The 16,879-nt window shown below is 42.3% G+C and overlaps 1 protein-coding gene across 1 annotated transcript in view; it reads right to left on the bottom strand.

Moving 5' to 3' along the window:
• Positions 1–1,048: 1,048 nt before the first annotated feature.
• LOC128643770 (poly [ADP-ribose] polymerase tankyrase-2) overlaps positions 1,049–16,879 on the bottom strand; it is a gene marked incomplete at its 3' end in the record, with an annotated part of 131,970 nt that continues 116,139 nt past the window's right edge. The window contains exon 11 of the mRNA XM_053696588.1: positions 1,049–1,146. Coding sequence (XP_053552563.1) covers positions 1,049–1,146 — 98 coding nt within the window. The remainder of the gene's footprint in view (positions 1,147–16,879) is intronic.

The raw sequence follows: 16,879 nt of genomic DNA, 5'->3' as shown, positions 1-16,879 counted from the left end.
GTAGCATCGCTTCTGACATGGACTTGAGTGAAGAAAAGCAGGCTGCAAAACTCGTCAATGCCGATTGCTTAGGAGCTGTTAATATGAGTCTGGATGGTTTCACAGAAACTCTCCCTGCATCTCCAGATTCTAACTTTCATCAAGTCTCTCACTGAGAGGCTGACAAGACTACTTAAAACTCCAGTCCCATCTCGAAGGGTAGATACCATTCAGAAGGAAATCTTCTGAAACTTCTCTGCCAACCTCCTGTGACGAAAGGCAAAGAATGACTGGGGGATGAGGGAAGTGGTGGAGGTATTTAAGCCTTTGTGAGGGGTGTCTATGCCGCCCCCTGGTGGCCAGGTTCAGTATTTCCCACAAGTAAGGAATGCAGCTGTGGACTCTACCTGTATTAAGAAGGAAATGTTATTTTAGGAAGTATTACATTGCTCCTACTGTGTGTGTGTGTGTGTGTGTGTGTGTGTGTGTGTGTATGTATATATATATATATATATATATATATATATATATATATATATATATATATATATATATATATATATATATATATATATATATATATATATATATATATATATATTGAAAATGGGGTTTTTAACATTGAATAGTTTGGAAATGTAAAATATGAAACATCTCAGATTTAAATGATTTGTGCAGTATGTTTATATAATATGATACCGCTAATAGCTAGTTTTACATTTGTCAGATAACTCAATGTTAAACCCAATTTTCAGATCATTTTTTATGTTTTACCCTTTGACACTATTTACACGTTTGAGATTTCGAAGAACCTTCCAACACATTAAATGACTGTTTCAGGACTGCAAAAAAAAGTCATAAAAAGGTACAACCTTTTGAAGGCTTTATTATTGTCTTGATGTATGTGTGTGCATGTTTTTAGAGTGCACCTATAAGGCTTTGTACATATTTTTAATAATACATTTACATTAATATTTATTGAACTTCCCATCAGAACAATAGCACTTGTTTTTTTAACCAGACCCTTAACTGTTTTTGATCAGGTTTAAAGATACAAAATCTATCATACCTCTTCGTCCACAGAAATAAATTCTTTATCATCTGGAGCTAGATCAATCAGGATGGTCCCACTGCCAGAATTATTTAATGTCAGGTAAGGATTTAAACCTTAAAAAATAAAATCAGATGTAAAGAAAGAGAAAAGCCCAATCTGTAAACAAGTATATATTCAGATAAAGTATGCAACGCAAAAAAACACAAAGTTTCAAAAATTTCTTTAAAGTTCACATTATTTGCATGTAATGACAGTAATTAGTACAGAATGATGGAATACCTTTAGGATTTGTATTGTACACAATATATCTTAATGTAAAATTATCTTTAGGGGAAAAAAGCTCTTAAGTATAATTTCATTATTTTCCTGTAACTGAACTCTCTTTTTATTTATATTTCTCAGTTAAATCAGTCCTTGCTTGGCCTCAGAAGAGGAGATAAGATTATCACACAAAAAATAGAAAATTACCACACAAAAACATACACAATGTCTATATCTTAGCCCATATACCTGGGTAATACTTACCAGTGAGAATCCCTCTACCAAGGGTAGTGCACAGAGTCTAGAATCACCAATGAAGTGTCTTCCTCTTGACAAAAATGATCTACTTGATTAGAAAATGTAAAGTCTCAAAGCTGACACTGATCCTCAATGCAAGACACCACCTACGCATAACAGGCTCACTAAAGCTCTGCTCCGATACAGTGGAAGTGCGAGCGTCACGTGAGCGGATCAAAAAAAGAACTGCGCCACAAAAAAAGTGTGAGAAAATAGTAAAAACGGCTCAAAGCACAACCATTATTAATAGTTTCTCTGAACTGATATTATCTCCCAACATGTCTAACGTATCAAGAGAGTCAAAACCAATGCCTATTATATGTGAATGGTCTCCGTTCTATTTCCTATGTTCCAACAATAAAGGAAAACCCTTTAACCCCTCAGCCAAGTGAACTCTACCTTAAGTCTCTTACTGTGAACCTTTATTCTTATGTAAATAAATCTGTCCATAAGATGTATCCTTAACTAAAATGGATAACTTTGCCCCAAAATGGATCAATATGAGGTTTAACCTCTTAAGTGCTGCTGTCCTTCAGTGCCTAGAAGGCAAATGCACTTACCTTAGATCCTGCAGGACAGATAACCGCTACATAGGTGTGACAGGCAGTCCACACTCTGTCATGGACCTGTAGGAAAGGAAAGAACAGAGTAACCAACTCTGGCTTTCTGCAAAGGGATAGCAAAGTGTTAAAAGTAAAGCAAAGACTATCTTGACGCCTTTAACAGCTAAAAGCCGCCACTACTCTTACTAAAGAGATTGACATGGACACAGCTATACCCCAATCCTTGCTTGCAGGGAAAAGTACTCATAAAATGATTAAATAACTTCAGATACCAACTTCGCACATCCTCCATTGACAGAGGCAAAGAGAATGACTGGGGATTATGGGTAAGGGAAGTTACACTTAACAGCTTTGCTGGGGTGATCTTTGCTGGCCAGGAGTTGAATATCCCACTAGTACTTGGAATGACGTTGTGGACTCCCCATGCCATAGGAAAGAAAATGTATTAACCATCCATGATCCTGAACAAACAGAAGAATAAAACTTCTGTTAAACCAGCCTGGGGACTTTGTCAAGATAATGAATGACTTATAAGGTCGAAGTTCTGCCACCAGAGAAATAAAACGGTCGAAGGGCAGTGCTGCAAAATGGAAATGCCGGCTTTCAACAGTGAATTTTAGATATTGTCTTGTAACTCCACAACAGGAAAATGGAAGTAAGCACCTTATATATCGACTGAAAAGAGAATTGGTCTCAGTGGCATTATGTTGATAACTGAGAAAAAATTCAATTTCGAAACAAAAACACCAGAAAGAAATTGAGATTTTGTAGATCAAGAACTGGCCTCCAGGAATAGTCTCTTTTTCCTTACCAAGAAAAGAGGGCAATAGAACCCCTATTAAGATATTCTGTTATCACCTGAATTACATGTTCAACCAACATCTTGTCGACAAATGCATAGATTACTTAATTTCACAGTATCTCTTGGGAGAAGTGATGCTCCCAAGAACGGAAGGTGAGGTTTTGTTCTAAATTACAAAAAAACAATACAAGTTTACCTGAAAATTTTATTTATTTCATGATTGTAGTCCACAAGTGATCACGTGTGGAAATTTATCTCCTGAACATGGAGCAGGAGGCAAAAGATACACCAACACCAGAGCTTTAAATTCCTCCTATTTCCTATGATCATAAGTCATACATGTAGCCAAATAGACGAGGAAAACAAAAAAATAGCAAAGATAAAGCGGGCAAAAGAAGTAAAAAACATGTACTGCTGCCACCTGAAAAAAAGGGCTTATGGACTCTCACTATTATGAAATAAATTAAAGTAGCAGTTTACCCTATATTTTTCTCCCTTTTTATTTGTTTCCAGCAGGACGGTATTAAATTGTTTACAAATACCAGTGGGAGGCAGTAGAGATAAGTAATAAAATGTTAATTTTTAATTGTTCAAAGTATTGTGATTTGCTATACAGAGATGATATAAAGAAGCATGTATGCGTACAGAAAATGATAAAATAAGGAAATATGATTTTCCTCCAAGCTCAACCTATTTTAATGGGTTATGCTTTCAAATAAAACTATTTAAAATACAAAAATAAACCTAAAGAAGCAATGACTCATACATGTTATAATCAGCAGATGGTATAAAAACAGAATTTATGTTTACCTGATAAATTACTTTCTCCAACGGTGTGTCCGGTCCACGGCGTCATCCTTACTTGTGGGATATTCTCTTCCCCAACAGGAAATGGCAAAGAGCCAGCAAAGCTGGTCACATGATCCCTCCTAGGCTCCGCCTACCCCAGTCATTCGACCGACGTTAAGGAGGAATATTTGCATAGGAGAAACCATATGATACCGTGGTGACTGTAGTTAAAGAAAATAAATTATCAGACCTGATTAAAAAACCAGGGCGGGCCGTGGACCGGACACACCGTTGGAGAAAGTAATTTATCAGGTAAACATAAATTCTGTTTTCTCCAACATAGGTGTGTCCGGTCCACGGCGTCATCCTTACTTGTGGGAACCAATACCAAAGCTTTAGGACACGGATGAAGGGAGGGAGCAAATCAGGTCACCTAAATGGAAGGCACCACGGCTTGCAAAACCTTTCTCCCAAAAATAGCCTCAGAAGAAGCAAAAGTATCAAACTTGTAAAATTTGGTAAAAGTGTGCAGTGAAGACCAAGTCGCTGCCCTACATATCTGATCAACAGAAGCCTCGTTCTTGAAGGCCCATGTGGAAGCCACAGCCCTAGTGGAAGGAGCTGTGATCCTTTCAGGAGGCTGCCGTCCGGCAGTCTCGTAAGCCAATCTGATGATGCTTTTAATCCAAAAAGAGAGAGAGGTAGAAGTTGCTTTTTGACCTCTCCTTTTACCAGAATAAACAACAAACAAGGAAGATGTTTGTCTAAAATCCTTTGTAGCATCTAAATAGAATTTTAGAGCGCGAACAACATCCAAATTGTGCAACAAACGTTCCTTCTTCGAAACTGGTTTCGGACACAGAGAAGGCACGACTATCTCCTGGTTAATGTTTTTGTTAGAAACAACTTTTGGAAGAAAACCAGGTTAGTACGTAAAACCACCTTATCTGCATGGAACACCAGATAAGGAGGAGAACACTGCAGAGCAGATAATTCTGAAACTCTTCTAGCAGAAGAAATTGCAACCAAAAACAAAACTTTCCAAGATAATAACTTAATATCAACGGAATGTAAGGGTTCAAACGGAACCCCCTGAAGAACTGAAAGAACTAAGTTGAGACTCCAAGGAGGAGTCAAAGGTTTGTAAACAGGCTTGATTCTAACCAGAGCCTGAACAAAGGCTTGAACATCTGGCACAGCTGCCAGCTTTTTGTGAAGTAACACAGACAAGGCAGAAATCTGTCCCATCAAGGAACTTGCAGATAATCCTTTTTCCAATCCTTCTCGAAGGAAGGATAGACTCTTAGGAATCTTAACCTTGTCCCAAGGGAATCCTTTAGATTCACACCAACAGATATATTTTTTCCAAATTTTGTGGTAAATTTTTCTAGTTACAGGCTTTCTGGCCTGAACAAGAGTATCAATAACAGAATCTGAGAACCCTCGCTTTGATAAGATCAAGCGTTCAATCTCCAAGCAGTCAGCTGGAGTGGGACCAGATTCGGATGTTCGAACGGACCTTGAACAAGAAGGTCTCGTCTCAAAGGTAGCTTCCATGGTGGAGCCGATGACATATTCACCAGATCTGCATACCAAGTCCTGCGTGGCCACGCAGGAGCTATCAAGATCACCGACGCCCTCTCCTGATTGATCCTGGCTACCAGCCTGGGGATGAGAGGAAACGGCGGGAATACATAGGCTAGTTTGAAGGTCCAAGGTGCTACTAGTGCATCTACTAGAGTCGCCTTGGGATCCCTGGATCTGGACCCGTAGCAAGGAACCTTGAAGTTCTGACGAGAGGCCATCAGATCCATGTCTGGAATGCCCCACAGTTGAGTGATTTGGGCAAAGATTTCCGGATGGAGTTCCCACTCCCCCGGATGCAATGTCTGACGACTCAGAAAATCCGCTTCCCAATTTTCCACTCCTGGGATGTGGATTGCAGACAGGTGGCAGGAGCGAGTCTCCGCCCATTGAATGATTCTGGTCACTTCTTCCATCGCCAGGGAACTCCTTGTTCCCCCCTGATGGTTGATGTACGCAACAGTCGTCATGTTGTCTGATTGAAACCGTATGAACTTGGCCCTCGCTAGCTGAGGCCAAGCCTTGAGAGCATTGAATATCGCTCTCAGTTCCAGAATATTTATCGGTAGAAGAGATTCTTCCCGAGACCAAAGACCCTGAGCTTTCAGGGATCCCCAGACCGCGCCCCAGCCCATCAGACTGGCGTCGGTCGTGACAATGACCCACTCTGGTCTGCGGGAGGTCACCCCTTGTGACAGGTTGTCCAGGGACAGCCACCAACGGAGTGAGTCTCTGGTCCTCTGATTTACTTGTATCTTCGGAGACAAGTCTGTATAGTCCCCATTCCACTGACTGAGCATACACAGTTGTAATGGTCTTAGATGAATGCGCGCAAAAGGAACTATGTCCATTGCCACTACCATCAAACCTATCACTTCCATGCACTGCGCTATGGAAGGAAGAGGAACGGAATGAAGTATCCGACAAGAGTTTAGAAGTTTTGTTTTTCTGGTCTCTGTCAGAAAAATCCTCATTTCTAAGGAGTCTATTATTGTTCCCAAGAAGGGAACTCTTGTCGACGGAGATAGAGAACTCTTTTCCACGTTCACTTTCCATCCGTGAGATCTGAGAAAGGCCAGGACTATGTCCGTGTGAGCCTTTGCTTGAGGAAGGGACGACGCTTGAATCAGAATGTCGTCCAAGTAAGGTACTACAGCAATGCCCCTTGGTCTTAGCACCGCCAGAAGGGACCCTAGTACCTTTGAGAAAATCCTTGGAGCAGTGGCTAATCCGAAAGGAAGCGCCACGAACTGGTAATGCTTGTCCAGGAATGCGAACCTTAGGAACCGATGATGTTCCTTGTGGACAGGAATATGTAGATACGCATCCTTTAAATCCACCGTGGTCAAGAATTGACCTTCCTGGATGGAAGGATTGTTCGAATGGTTTCCATTTTGGACGATGGAACCTTGAGAAACTTGTTTAGGATCTTGAGATCTAAGATTGGTCTGAACGTTCCCTCTTTTTTGGGAACTACGAACAGATTGGAGTAGAACCCCATCCCTCGTTCTCTTAATGGAACAGGATGAATCACTTCCAGAAGATAACCTTGGGAGACCATTTCTAGCGCCCAAGGATCCAGAACATCTCTTGCCCAAGCCTGAGTGAAGAGAGAGAGTCTGCCCCCCACCAAATCCGGTCCCGGATCGGGGGCCCGCATCTCATGCTGTCTTGGGAGCAGTGGCAGGTTTCTTGGCCTGCTTTCCTTTGTTCCAGCCTTGCATAGGTCTCCAGGCTGGATTGGCTTGAGAAGTATTACCCTCCTGCTTAGAGGACGTAGCACTTGGGGCTGGTCCGTTTCTGCGAAAGGAATGAAAATTAGGTTTATTTTTGGCCTTAAAAGACCTATCCTGAGGAAGGGCGTGGCCCTTGCCCCCAGTGATATCAGAGATAATCTCTTTCAAGTCAGGGCCAAACAGTGTTTTCCCCTTGAAAGGAATGTCAAGCAATTTGTTCTTGGAAGACGCATCCGCTGACCAAGATTTTAACCAAAGCGCTCTGCGCGCCACAATAGCAAACCCAGAATTTTTCGCCGCTAACCTAGCCAATTGCAAGGTGGCGTCTAGGGTGAAAGAATTAGCCAATTTAAGAGCACGAATTCTGTCCATAATCTCCTCATAAGAAGAAGAATTACTAATAATCGCCTTTTCTAGCTCATCGAACCAGAAACACGCGGCTGTAGTGACAGGGACAATGCATGCAATTGGTTGTAGAAGGTAACCTTGCTGAACAAACATCTTTTTTAGCAAACCTAATTTTTTATCCATAGGATCTTGGAAAGCACAACTATCTTCTATGGGTATAGTAGCGCGCTTGTTTAGAGTAGAAACCGCCCCCTCGACCTTGGGGACTGTCTGCCATAAGTCCTTTCTGGGGTCGACTATAGGAAACAATTTTTTAAATATGGGGGGAGGTACGAAAGGTATACCGGGCCTGTCCCATTCTTTATTAACAATGTACGCCACCCGCTTGGATATAGGAAAAGCTTCGGGGGGCCCCGGGGCCTCTAGGAACTTGTCTATTTTACATAGTGTTTCTGGAATGACCAGATAATCACAATCATCCAAATTGGATAACACCTCCTTAAGCAGAGCGCGGAGATGTTCCAACTTAAATTTAAAAGTAATCACATCAGGTTCAGCTTGTTGAGAAATTTTTCCTGAATCTGAAATTTCTCCCTCAGACAAAACCTCCCTGGCCCCCTCAGACTGGTGTAGGGGCCCTTCAGAAACAATATCATCAGCGTCCTCATGCTCTTCAGTATTTTCTAAAACAGAGCAGTCGCGCTTTCGCTGATAAGTGGGCATATTGGCTAAAATGTTTTTGATAGAATTATCCATTACAGCCGTTAATTGTTGCATAGTAAGGAGTATTGGCGCGCTAGATGTACTAGGGGCCTCCTGTATGGGCAAGACTAGTGTAGACGAAGGAGGGGATGATGCAGTACCATGCTTACTCCCCTCACTTGAGGAATCATCTTGGGCATCATTTTTACTAAATTTTTTATGACATAAATCACATCTATTTAAATGAGAAGGAACCTTGGCTTCCCCACAGTCAGAACACAATCTATCTGGTAGTTCAGACATGTTAAACAGGCATAAACTTGATAACAAAGCACAAAAAACGTTTTAAAATAAAACCGTTACTGTCACTTTAAATTTTAAACTGAACACACTTTATTACTGCAATTGCGAAAAAGTATGAAGGAATTGTTCAAAATTCACCAAAATTTCACCACAGTGTCTTAAAGCCTTAAAAGTATTGCACACCAAATTTGGAAGCTTTAACCCTTAAAATAACGGAACCGGAGCCGTTTTTATATTTAACCCCTTTACAGTCCCTGGAATCTGCTTTGCTGAGACCCAACCAAGCCCAAAGGGGAATACGATACCAAATGAAGCCTTCAGAAAGACTTTTCTATGTATCAGAGCTCCACACACATGCAGCTGCATGCCATGCTGTTCTCAAAAACAAGTGCGCCATACCGGCGCGAAAATGAGGCTCTGACTATGATTAGGGAAAGCCCCTTTAGAATAAAGTGTCTAAAACAGTGCCTGCCGATATTATTTTACAAAAAATACCCAGATTAAATGATTCCTCAAGGCTAAATATGTGTAAATATGATCGATTTAGCCCAGAAAATGTCTACAGTCTTAATAAACCCTTGTGAAGCCCTTATTTACTGTCTGAATAAAAATGGCTTACCGGATCCCATAGGGAAAATGACAGCTTCCAGCATTACATCGTCTTGTTAGAATGTGTCATACCTCAAGCAGCAAAAGACTGCTCACTGTTCCCCCAACTGAAGATAATTCCTCTCAACAGTCCTGTGTGGAACAGCCATGGATTTTAGTAACGGTTGCTAAAATCATTTTCCTCATACAAACAGAAATCTTCATCTCTTTTCTGTTTCAGAGTAAATAGTACATACCAGCACTATTTTAAAATAACAAACTCTTGATTGAATAATAAAAACTACAGTTAAACACTAAAAAACTCTAAGCCATCTCCGTGGAGATGTTGCCTGTACAACGGCAAAGAGAATGACTGGGGTAGGCGGAGCCTAGGAGGGATCATGTGACCAGCTTTGCTGGCTCTTTGCCATTTCCTGTTGGGGAAGAGAATATCCCACAAGTAAGGATGACGCCGTGGACCGGACACACCTATGTTGGAGAAAAGCCATTATAAACAAATTGAGGAAAAATCTATTTTACAGTACACCATTCCTTTAATTTATCAGGTTAGCATACATATTTTCTTTCATGGTGGTGATGATTAATTTGTGGGAATACCCCAACTTCACAGCCTGGTATCTGTAAAAATTACTACCCACACTGGCAAAAGAGAGGAAGCCCCATTAACCAAGGAATTTCAGACAAAACAGAATTTATGCTTACCTGATAAATTACTTTCTCCAACGGTGTGTCCGGTCCACAGCGTCATCCATTACTTGTGGGATATTCTCCTCCCCTACAGGGAAAGGCAAGGAGAGCACACAGCAAGAGCTGTCCATATAGCTCCCCCTCTGGCTCCGCCCCCCAGTCATTCAACCGAACGGTTAGGAGAAAAAGGAGAAACTATAGGGTGCCGTGGTGACTGTAGTGTATAAAGAAAAAGAAAAAAAATTTCAAACCTGATTAAAAAACCAGGGCGGGCCGTGAACCGGACACACCGTTGGAGAAAGTAATTTATCAGGTAAGCATAAATTCTGTTTTCTCCAACATTGGTGTGTCCGGTCCACGGCGTCATCCATTACTTGTGGGAACCAATACCAAAGCTTTAGGACACGGATGAAGGGAGGGAGCAAATCAGGTTACCTAAACAGAAGGCACCACGGCTTGCAAAACCTCTCTCCCAAAAACAGCCTCCGAAGAAGCAAAAATATCAAATTTGTAAAATTTGGCAAAAGTGTGCAGAGAAGACCAAGTCGCTGCCTTACATATCTGATTAACAGAAGCCTCGTTCTTGAAGGCCCATGTGGAAGCCACAGCCCTAGTGGAGTGAGCTGTGATTCGTTCAGGAGGCTGCCGTCCGGCAGTCTCATAAGCCAATCAGATAATGCTTTTCAGCCAGAAAGAAAGAGAGGTAGCAATAGCTTTTAGTCCTCTCCTCTTCCCAGAGTAAACGACAAACAAGGATGAGGTTTGTCTAAAATTCTTTGTTGCTTCTAAATAGAACTTTAAAGCACGGACTACATCTAAATTGTGTAACAAACGTTCCTTCTTTGAAACTGGATTCGGGCACAGAGAAGGAACAACTATTTCCTGGTTAATATTCTTGTTGGAAACAATTTTTGGAAGAAAACCAGGCTTGGTACGCAAAATAACCTTATCTGAATGGAACACCAGATAGGGTGGATCACACTGCAAAGCAGATAATTCAGAAACTCTTCTAGCAGAAGAAATAGCAACCAAAAACAGAACTTTCCAAGATAGCAACTTGATATCTATGGAATGTAAGGGTTCAAACGGAACCCCCTGAAGAACTGAAAGAACTAAATTTAGACTCCAAGGAGGAGTCAAGGGTCTGTAAACAGGTTTGATTCTGACCAAAGCCTGTACAAAAGCTTGTACCTCTGGCACAGCTGCCAGTCGTTTGTATAACAAGACAGATAAAGCAGAAATCTGTCCTTTTAGAGAACTCGCTGACAATCCCTTATCCAAACCTTCTTGGAGAAAGGAGAGGATCTTAGGAATTTTAATCTTACTCCAGGAGAATCCCTTGGATTCCCACCAACAGAAATATCTTTTCCATATTTTATGGTAAATCTTTCTAGACACAGGTTTTCTGGCTTGGACCAGAGTATCTATCACTGAATCTGAAAACCCACGCTTGGATAAAATCAAACGTTCAATTTCCAAGCAGTCAGCTGCAGAGAAATTAGATTTGGATGTTCAAATGGACCTTGTACCAGAAGATCCCGTCTCAAACGTAGCTTCCATGGTGGAGCCAATGACATATTCACCAGGTCTGCATACCAAGTCCTGCGCGGCCACGCAGGAGCTATCAGAATCACAGAGGCCTTCTCCTGTTTGATCCTGGCTACAAGCCTGGGAAGGAGAGGGAACGGTGGAAACGCATAAGCTAGGTTGAACGACCAAGGCGCTACTAATGCATCCACTAGAGTGGCCTTGGGATCCCTGGATCTGGACCCGTAGCAAGGAACCTTGAAGTTCTGACGAGACGCCATCAGATCCTGGAATGCCATCCATGGATCCATAATTGAGTCAACTGGGCAAACACCTCCGGGTGGAGTTCCCACTCCCCCGGATAGAAAATCTGACGACTCAGAGAATCCGCCTCCCAGTTGTCTACTCCTGGGATGTGGATTGCAGATAGGTGGCAGGAGTGATCCTACACCCATTTGATGATCTTGGATACCTCTCTCATCGCCAAGGAACTCCTTGTTCCTCCCTGATGGTTGATGTAAGCTACAGTCGTCATGTTATCTGACTTTAATCTTATGTATCCGGCCTTCGCTAAATGAGGCCAAGCCCGGAGAGCATTGAATATCGCTCTCAGGTCCAGGATGTTGATCGGGAGAAGAGACTCTTCCCGAGACCATAAACCCTGAGTTTTCAGGGAATCCCAGACCGCGCCCCAGCCTGATAGACTGGCGTCGGTCGTGACAATGACCCACTTTGGTCTGCAGAAACTCATTCCCTGAGACAGGTGATCCTGTCTACTGGAGCATGCACAGTTGTAATGGTCTTAGATGAATTCGAGCAAAAGGAACTATGTCCATTGCTGCAACCATCAACCCTACTACTTCCATGCCCTGAGCTATGGAAGGCTGCAGAATAGAGAGAAGAACTTGACAAGCGTTTAGAAGCTTAGACTTTCTGACTTCTGTCAGGAAGATCTTCATTTCAAAAGAATCTATTATTGTTCCCAAAAAGGGAACTCTTGTCGACGGAGACAGGGAACTCTTTTCTACGTTCACCTTCCACCCGTGAGATCTGAGAAAGGCTAGAACAATGTCTGTATGAGCCTTTGCCTTGGAAGGAGACGACGCTTAAATTAGAATGTCGTCCAGATAAGGTGCCACTGCAATGCCCCTTGGTCTTAGAACCGCTATAAGGGACCCGAAAACCTTTGTGAAATTCTAGGAGCAGTGGCTAGTCCGAATGGGAGAGCCACGAACTGATAATGTTTGTCCAGAAAGGCGAACCTTAGGAACTGATGATGATCTTTGTGGATAGGAATATGTAGATACGCATCCTTTAAATCCACGGTAGTCATATATTGACCCTCCTGGATTGTAGGTAAAATTGTTCGAATGGTTTCCATTTTGAACGATGGAACTCTGAGAAATTTGTTTAGAATTTTTAAATCCATAATTGGTCTGAAAGTTCCCTCTTTTTTGGGAACTACAAACAGATTTGAGTAAAAACCCCTGACCTTGTTCCACAGTTGGAACTGGGTGTATCACTCCCATCTTTAACAGGTCTTCTACACACTGTAAGAATGCCTGTGTACTTATTTGGTTTGAAGATAAGTGAGAAATGTGGAACCTTCCCCTTGGGGGTAGTTCCTTGAATTTTAGAAGATAACCCTGAGAGACTATTTCTAGTGTCCAGGGATCCTGAACATCTCTTGCACAAGCCTGAGCAAAGAGAGAGAGTCTGCCCCCTACTAGATCCGGTCCCGGAACGGGGGCTACCCCTTCATGCTGTCTTGGTAGCAGCAGCAGGCTTCTTGGTCTGTTTACCCTTATTCCAGCCTTGCATTGGTTTCCAAGCTGATTTAGTCTGGGAAGCGTTACCCTCTTGTCTAGAGGCTGCAGAGTTAGAAGCCGGTCCGTTCCTGAAATTGCGAAAGGAACGAAAAACAGAATTTATGTTTACCTGATAAATTACTTTCTCCAACGGTGTGTCCGGTCCACGGCGTCATCCTTACTTGTGGGATATTCTCTTCCCCAACAGGAAATGGCAAAGAGCCCAGCAAGCTGGTCACATGATCCCTCCTAGGCTCCGCCTTCCCCAGTCATTCGACCGACGTAAAGGAGGAATATTTGCATAGGAGAAACCATATGATACCGTGGTGACTGTAGTTAAAGAAAATAAATTATCAGACCTGATTAAAAAACCAGGGCGGGCCGTGGACCGGACACACCGTTGGAGAAAGTAATTTATCAGTTAAACATAAATTCTGTTTTCTCCAACATAGGTGTGTCCGGTCCACGGCGTCATCCTTACTTGTGGGAACCAATACCAAAGCTTTAGGACACGGATGAAGGGAGGGAGCAAATCAGGTCACCTAGATGGAAGGCACCACGGCTTGCAAAACCTTTCTCCCAAAAATAGCCTCAGAAGAAGCAAAAGTATCAAACTTGTAAAATTTAGTAAAAGTGTGCAGTGAAGACCAAGTCGCTGCCTTACATATCTGATCAACAGAAGCCTCGTTCTTGAAGGCCCATGTGGAAGCCACAGCCCTAGTGGAATGAGCTGTGATTCTTCCAGGAGGCTGCCGTCCGGCAGTCTCATAAGCCAATCTGATGATGCTTTTAATCCAAAAAGAGAGAGAGGTAGAAGTTGCCCAGAATAAACAACAAACAAGGAAGATGTTTGTCTAAAATCCTTTGTAGCCTATGATTAGGGAAAGCCCCTAGAGAATAAGGTGTCCAATACAGTGCCTGCCGGTTATTTTACATAATTCCCAAGATTAAAATAATTCCTCAAGGCTATGGAGTATAAAATATGTTTATATATAAATCGATTTAGCCCAGAAAATGTCTACAGTCTTAAAAAGCCCTTGTGAAGCCCTTTTTTTCTTTCTGTAATAAAAATGGCTTACCGGATCCCATAGGGAAAATGCCAGCTTCCAGCATTACATCGTCTTGTTAGAATGTGTCATACCTCAAGCAGCAAAAGTCTGCTCACTGTTCCCCCAACTGAAGTTAATTCCTCTCAACAGTCCTGTGTGGAACAGCCATGGATTTTAGTAACGGTTGCTAAAATCATTTTCCTCTTACAAACAGAAATCTTCATCTCTTTTCTGTTTCAGAGTAAATAGTACATACCAGCACTATTTTAAAATAACAAACTCTTGATTGAATAATAAAAACTACAGTTAAACACTAAAAAACTCTAAGCCATCTCCGTGGAGATGTTGCCTGTACAACGGCAAAGAGAATGACTGGGGAAGGCGGAGCCTAGGAGGGATCATGTGACCAGCTTGCTGGGCTCTTTGCCATTTCCTGTTGGGGAAGAGAATATCCCACAAGTAAGGATGACGCCGTGGACCGGACACACCTATGTTGGAGAAATTGGACTTATTCTTAGCCTTGAAAGGCCTATCCTGTGGGAGGGCATGGCCCTTTCCCCCAGTGATATCTGAAGTAATATCTTTCAATTCTGGCCCAAAAAGGGTCTTACCTTTGAAAGGGATATTAAGCAATTTTGTCTTGGAAGATACATCCGCCGACCAAGACTTTAGCCAGAGCGATCTGCGCGCCACAATTGCAAACCCTGAATTTTTCGCCGCTAATCTTGCTAACTGCAAAGCGGTGTCTAAAATAAAGGAATTAGCTAACTTAAGTGCGTGAATTCTGTCCATGACTTCCTCATACGGAGTCTCCCTACTGAGCGACTTTTCCAGTTCCTCGAACCAGAACCACGCTGCTGTAGTGACAGGAATAATGCACGAAATAGGTTGAAGGAGGTAACCTTGCTGTACAAAAATCTTTTTAAGCAAACCCTCCAATTTTTTATCCATAGGATCTTTGAAAGCACAATTGTCCTCAATGGGAATGGTCGTGCGTTTGGCTAGTGTAGAAACCGCCCCCTCGACCTTAGGGACTGTTTGCCATATGTCCTTCCTGGGGTCGACCATAGGGAACAATTTCTTAAATATAGGAGGAGGGACAAAAGGTATGCCTGGCTTCTCCCACTCCTTATTCACTATGTCCGCCACCCGTTTAGGTATCGGAAAGACATCAGGGTGCACCGGGACCTCTAGGAACTTGTCCATCTTGCACAAGTTTTCTGGGATGACCAGATTGTCACAATCATCCAGAGTAGATAGCACCTCCTTAAGTAATGCGCGGAGATGCTCTGATTTAAATTCAAATGTCACAACATCAGGTTCTGCCTGCTGAGAAATTCTTCCTGCATCAGAAATTTCTCCATCTGACAAACCCTCCCTCACTGCCACTTCAGACTGGTGTGAGGGTATGACAGAAAAATTATCATCAGCGCCCTCCTGCTCTACAGTGTTTAAAACAGAGCAATCGCGCTTTCTCAGAAATGCTGGCATTTTGGCAAAAATATTAGCTATGGAGTTATCCATTACTGCCGTCAATTGTTGCATAGTAACAAGCATTGGCGCGCTAGAAGTACTAGGGGTCGCCTGCGCGGGCATAACTGGTATAGACACAGAAGGAGAAAATGTAGAACTCTCTCTACTTCCTTCATCTGAGGAATCATCCTGGGCAACCTTACTATTTGTGACAATACTGTCCTTACTGTGTTTGGACGCTATGGCACAATTATCACATATATTTGAAGGGGGAACCACATTGGCTTCCATACATACAGAACATGATCTATCTGAAGGCACAGACATGTTAAACAGGCTTAAACTGGTTAATAAAGTACAAAAACCGTTTTAAAACAAAACCGTTACTGTCTCTTTAAATGTTAAACAGGGCACACTTTATTACTGAATATGTGAAAAACTATGAAGGAATTATCCAATCTTTACCAAATTTTCACCACAGTGTCTTAATGCATTCAAAGTATTGCACCCCAATTTTCAAGCTGTTAACCCTTAAAAATGTGGAAACCGGAGCCGTTTGCAATTTTAACCCCACTACAGTCCCAGCCACAGCCTTTGTTGTGACTTCAACTATCCCAGGGGGGTATTTCAAGCCTTCTAGGAACGTTTTCAGTGGACACCAGACCCTCTCACATGCATCTGCATGCACTATACTTAAAAGAAACTGCGCAATAATGGCGCGAAAATGAGGCTCTGCCTAATACAGTGAAAGGCCCTTCCTGACTGGGAAGGTGTCTTAACTAGTGCCTGGCGATAAAAAACGTTCCCCAAATAATAAAAGTGTGAAATCCACTTCAAACTTTAAATAAAAACTTAAATAAACAATCGAATTAGCCCTGAAGAGTGTCCACCAGTTAATAGCCCATAATAAGCCCTTTATTCTTTCTAAGTCTAAGAAAATGGCTTACCGATCCCCATGAGGGAAAAATGACAGCCTTCCAGCATTACACAGTCTTGTTAGAAAAACAGAATTTATGTTTACCTGATAAATTACTTTCTCCAACGGTGTGTCCGGTCCACGGCGTCATCCTTACTTGTGGGATATTCTCTTCCCCAACAGGAAATGGCAAAGAGCCCAGCAAAGCTGGTCACATGATCCCTCCTAGGCTCCGCCTTCCCCAGTCATTCGACCGACGTAAAGGAGGAATATTTGCATAGGAGAAATCATATGATACCGTGGTGACTGTAGCTAGAGAAAATAAATCATCAGACCTGATTAAAAAAACCAGGGCGGGCCGTGGACCGGACACACCGTTGGAGAAAGTAATT

Source organism: Bombina bombina, unplaced genomic scaffold, assembly GCF_027579735.1.
Source record: "Bombina bombina isolate aBomBom1 unplaced genomic scaffold, aBomBom1.pri scaffold_794, whole genome shotgun sequence".
NCBI lineage: Eukaryota > Metazoa > Chordata > Amphibia > Anura > Bombinatoridae > Bombina > Bombina bombina.
This window is presented reverse-complemented; position numbering and strand designations above follow the sequence as displayed.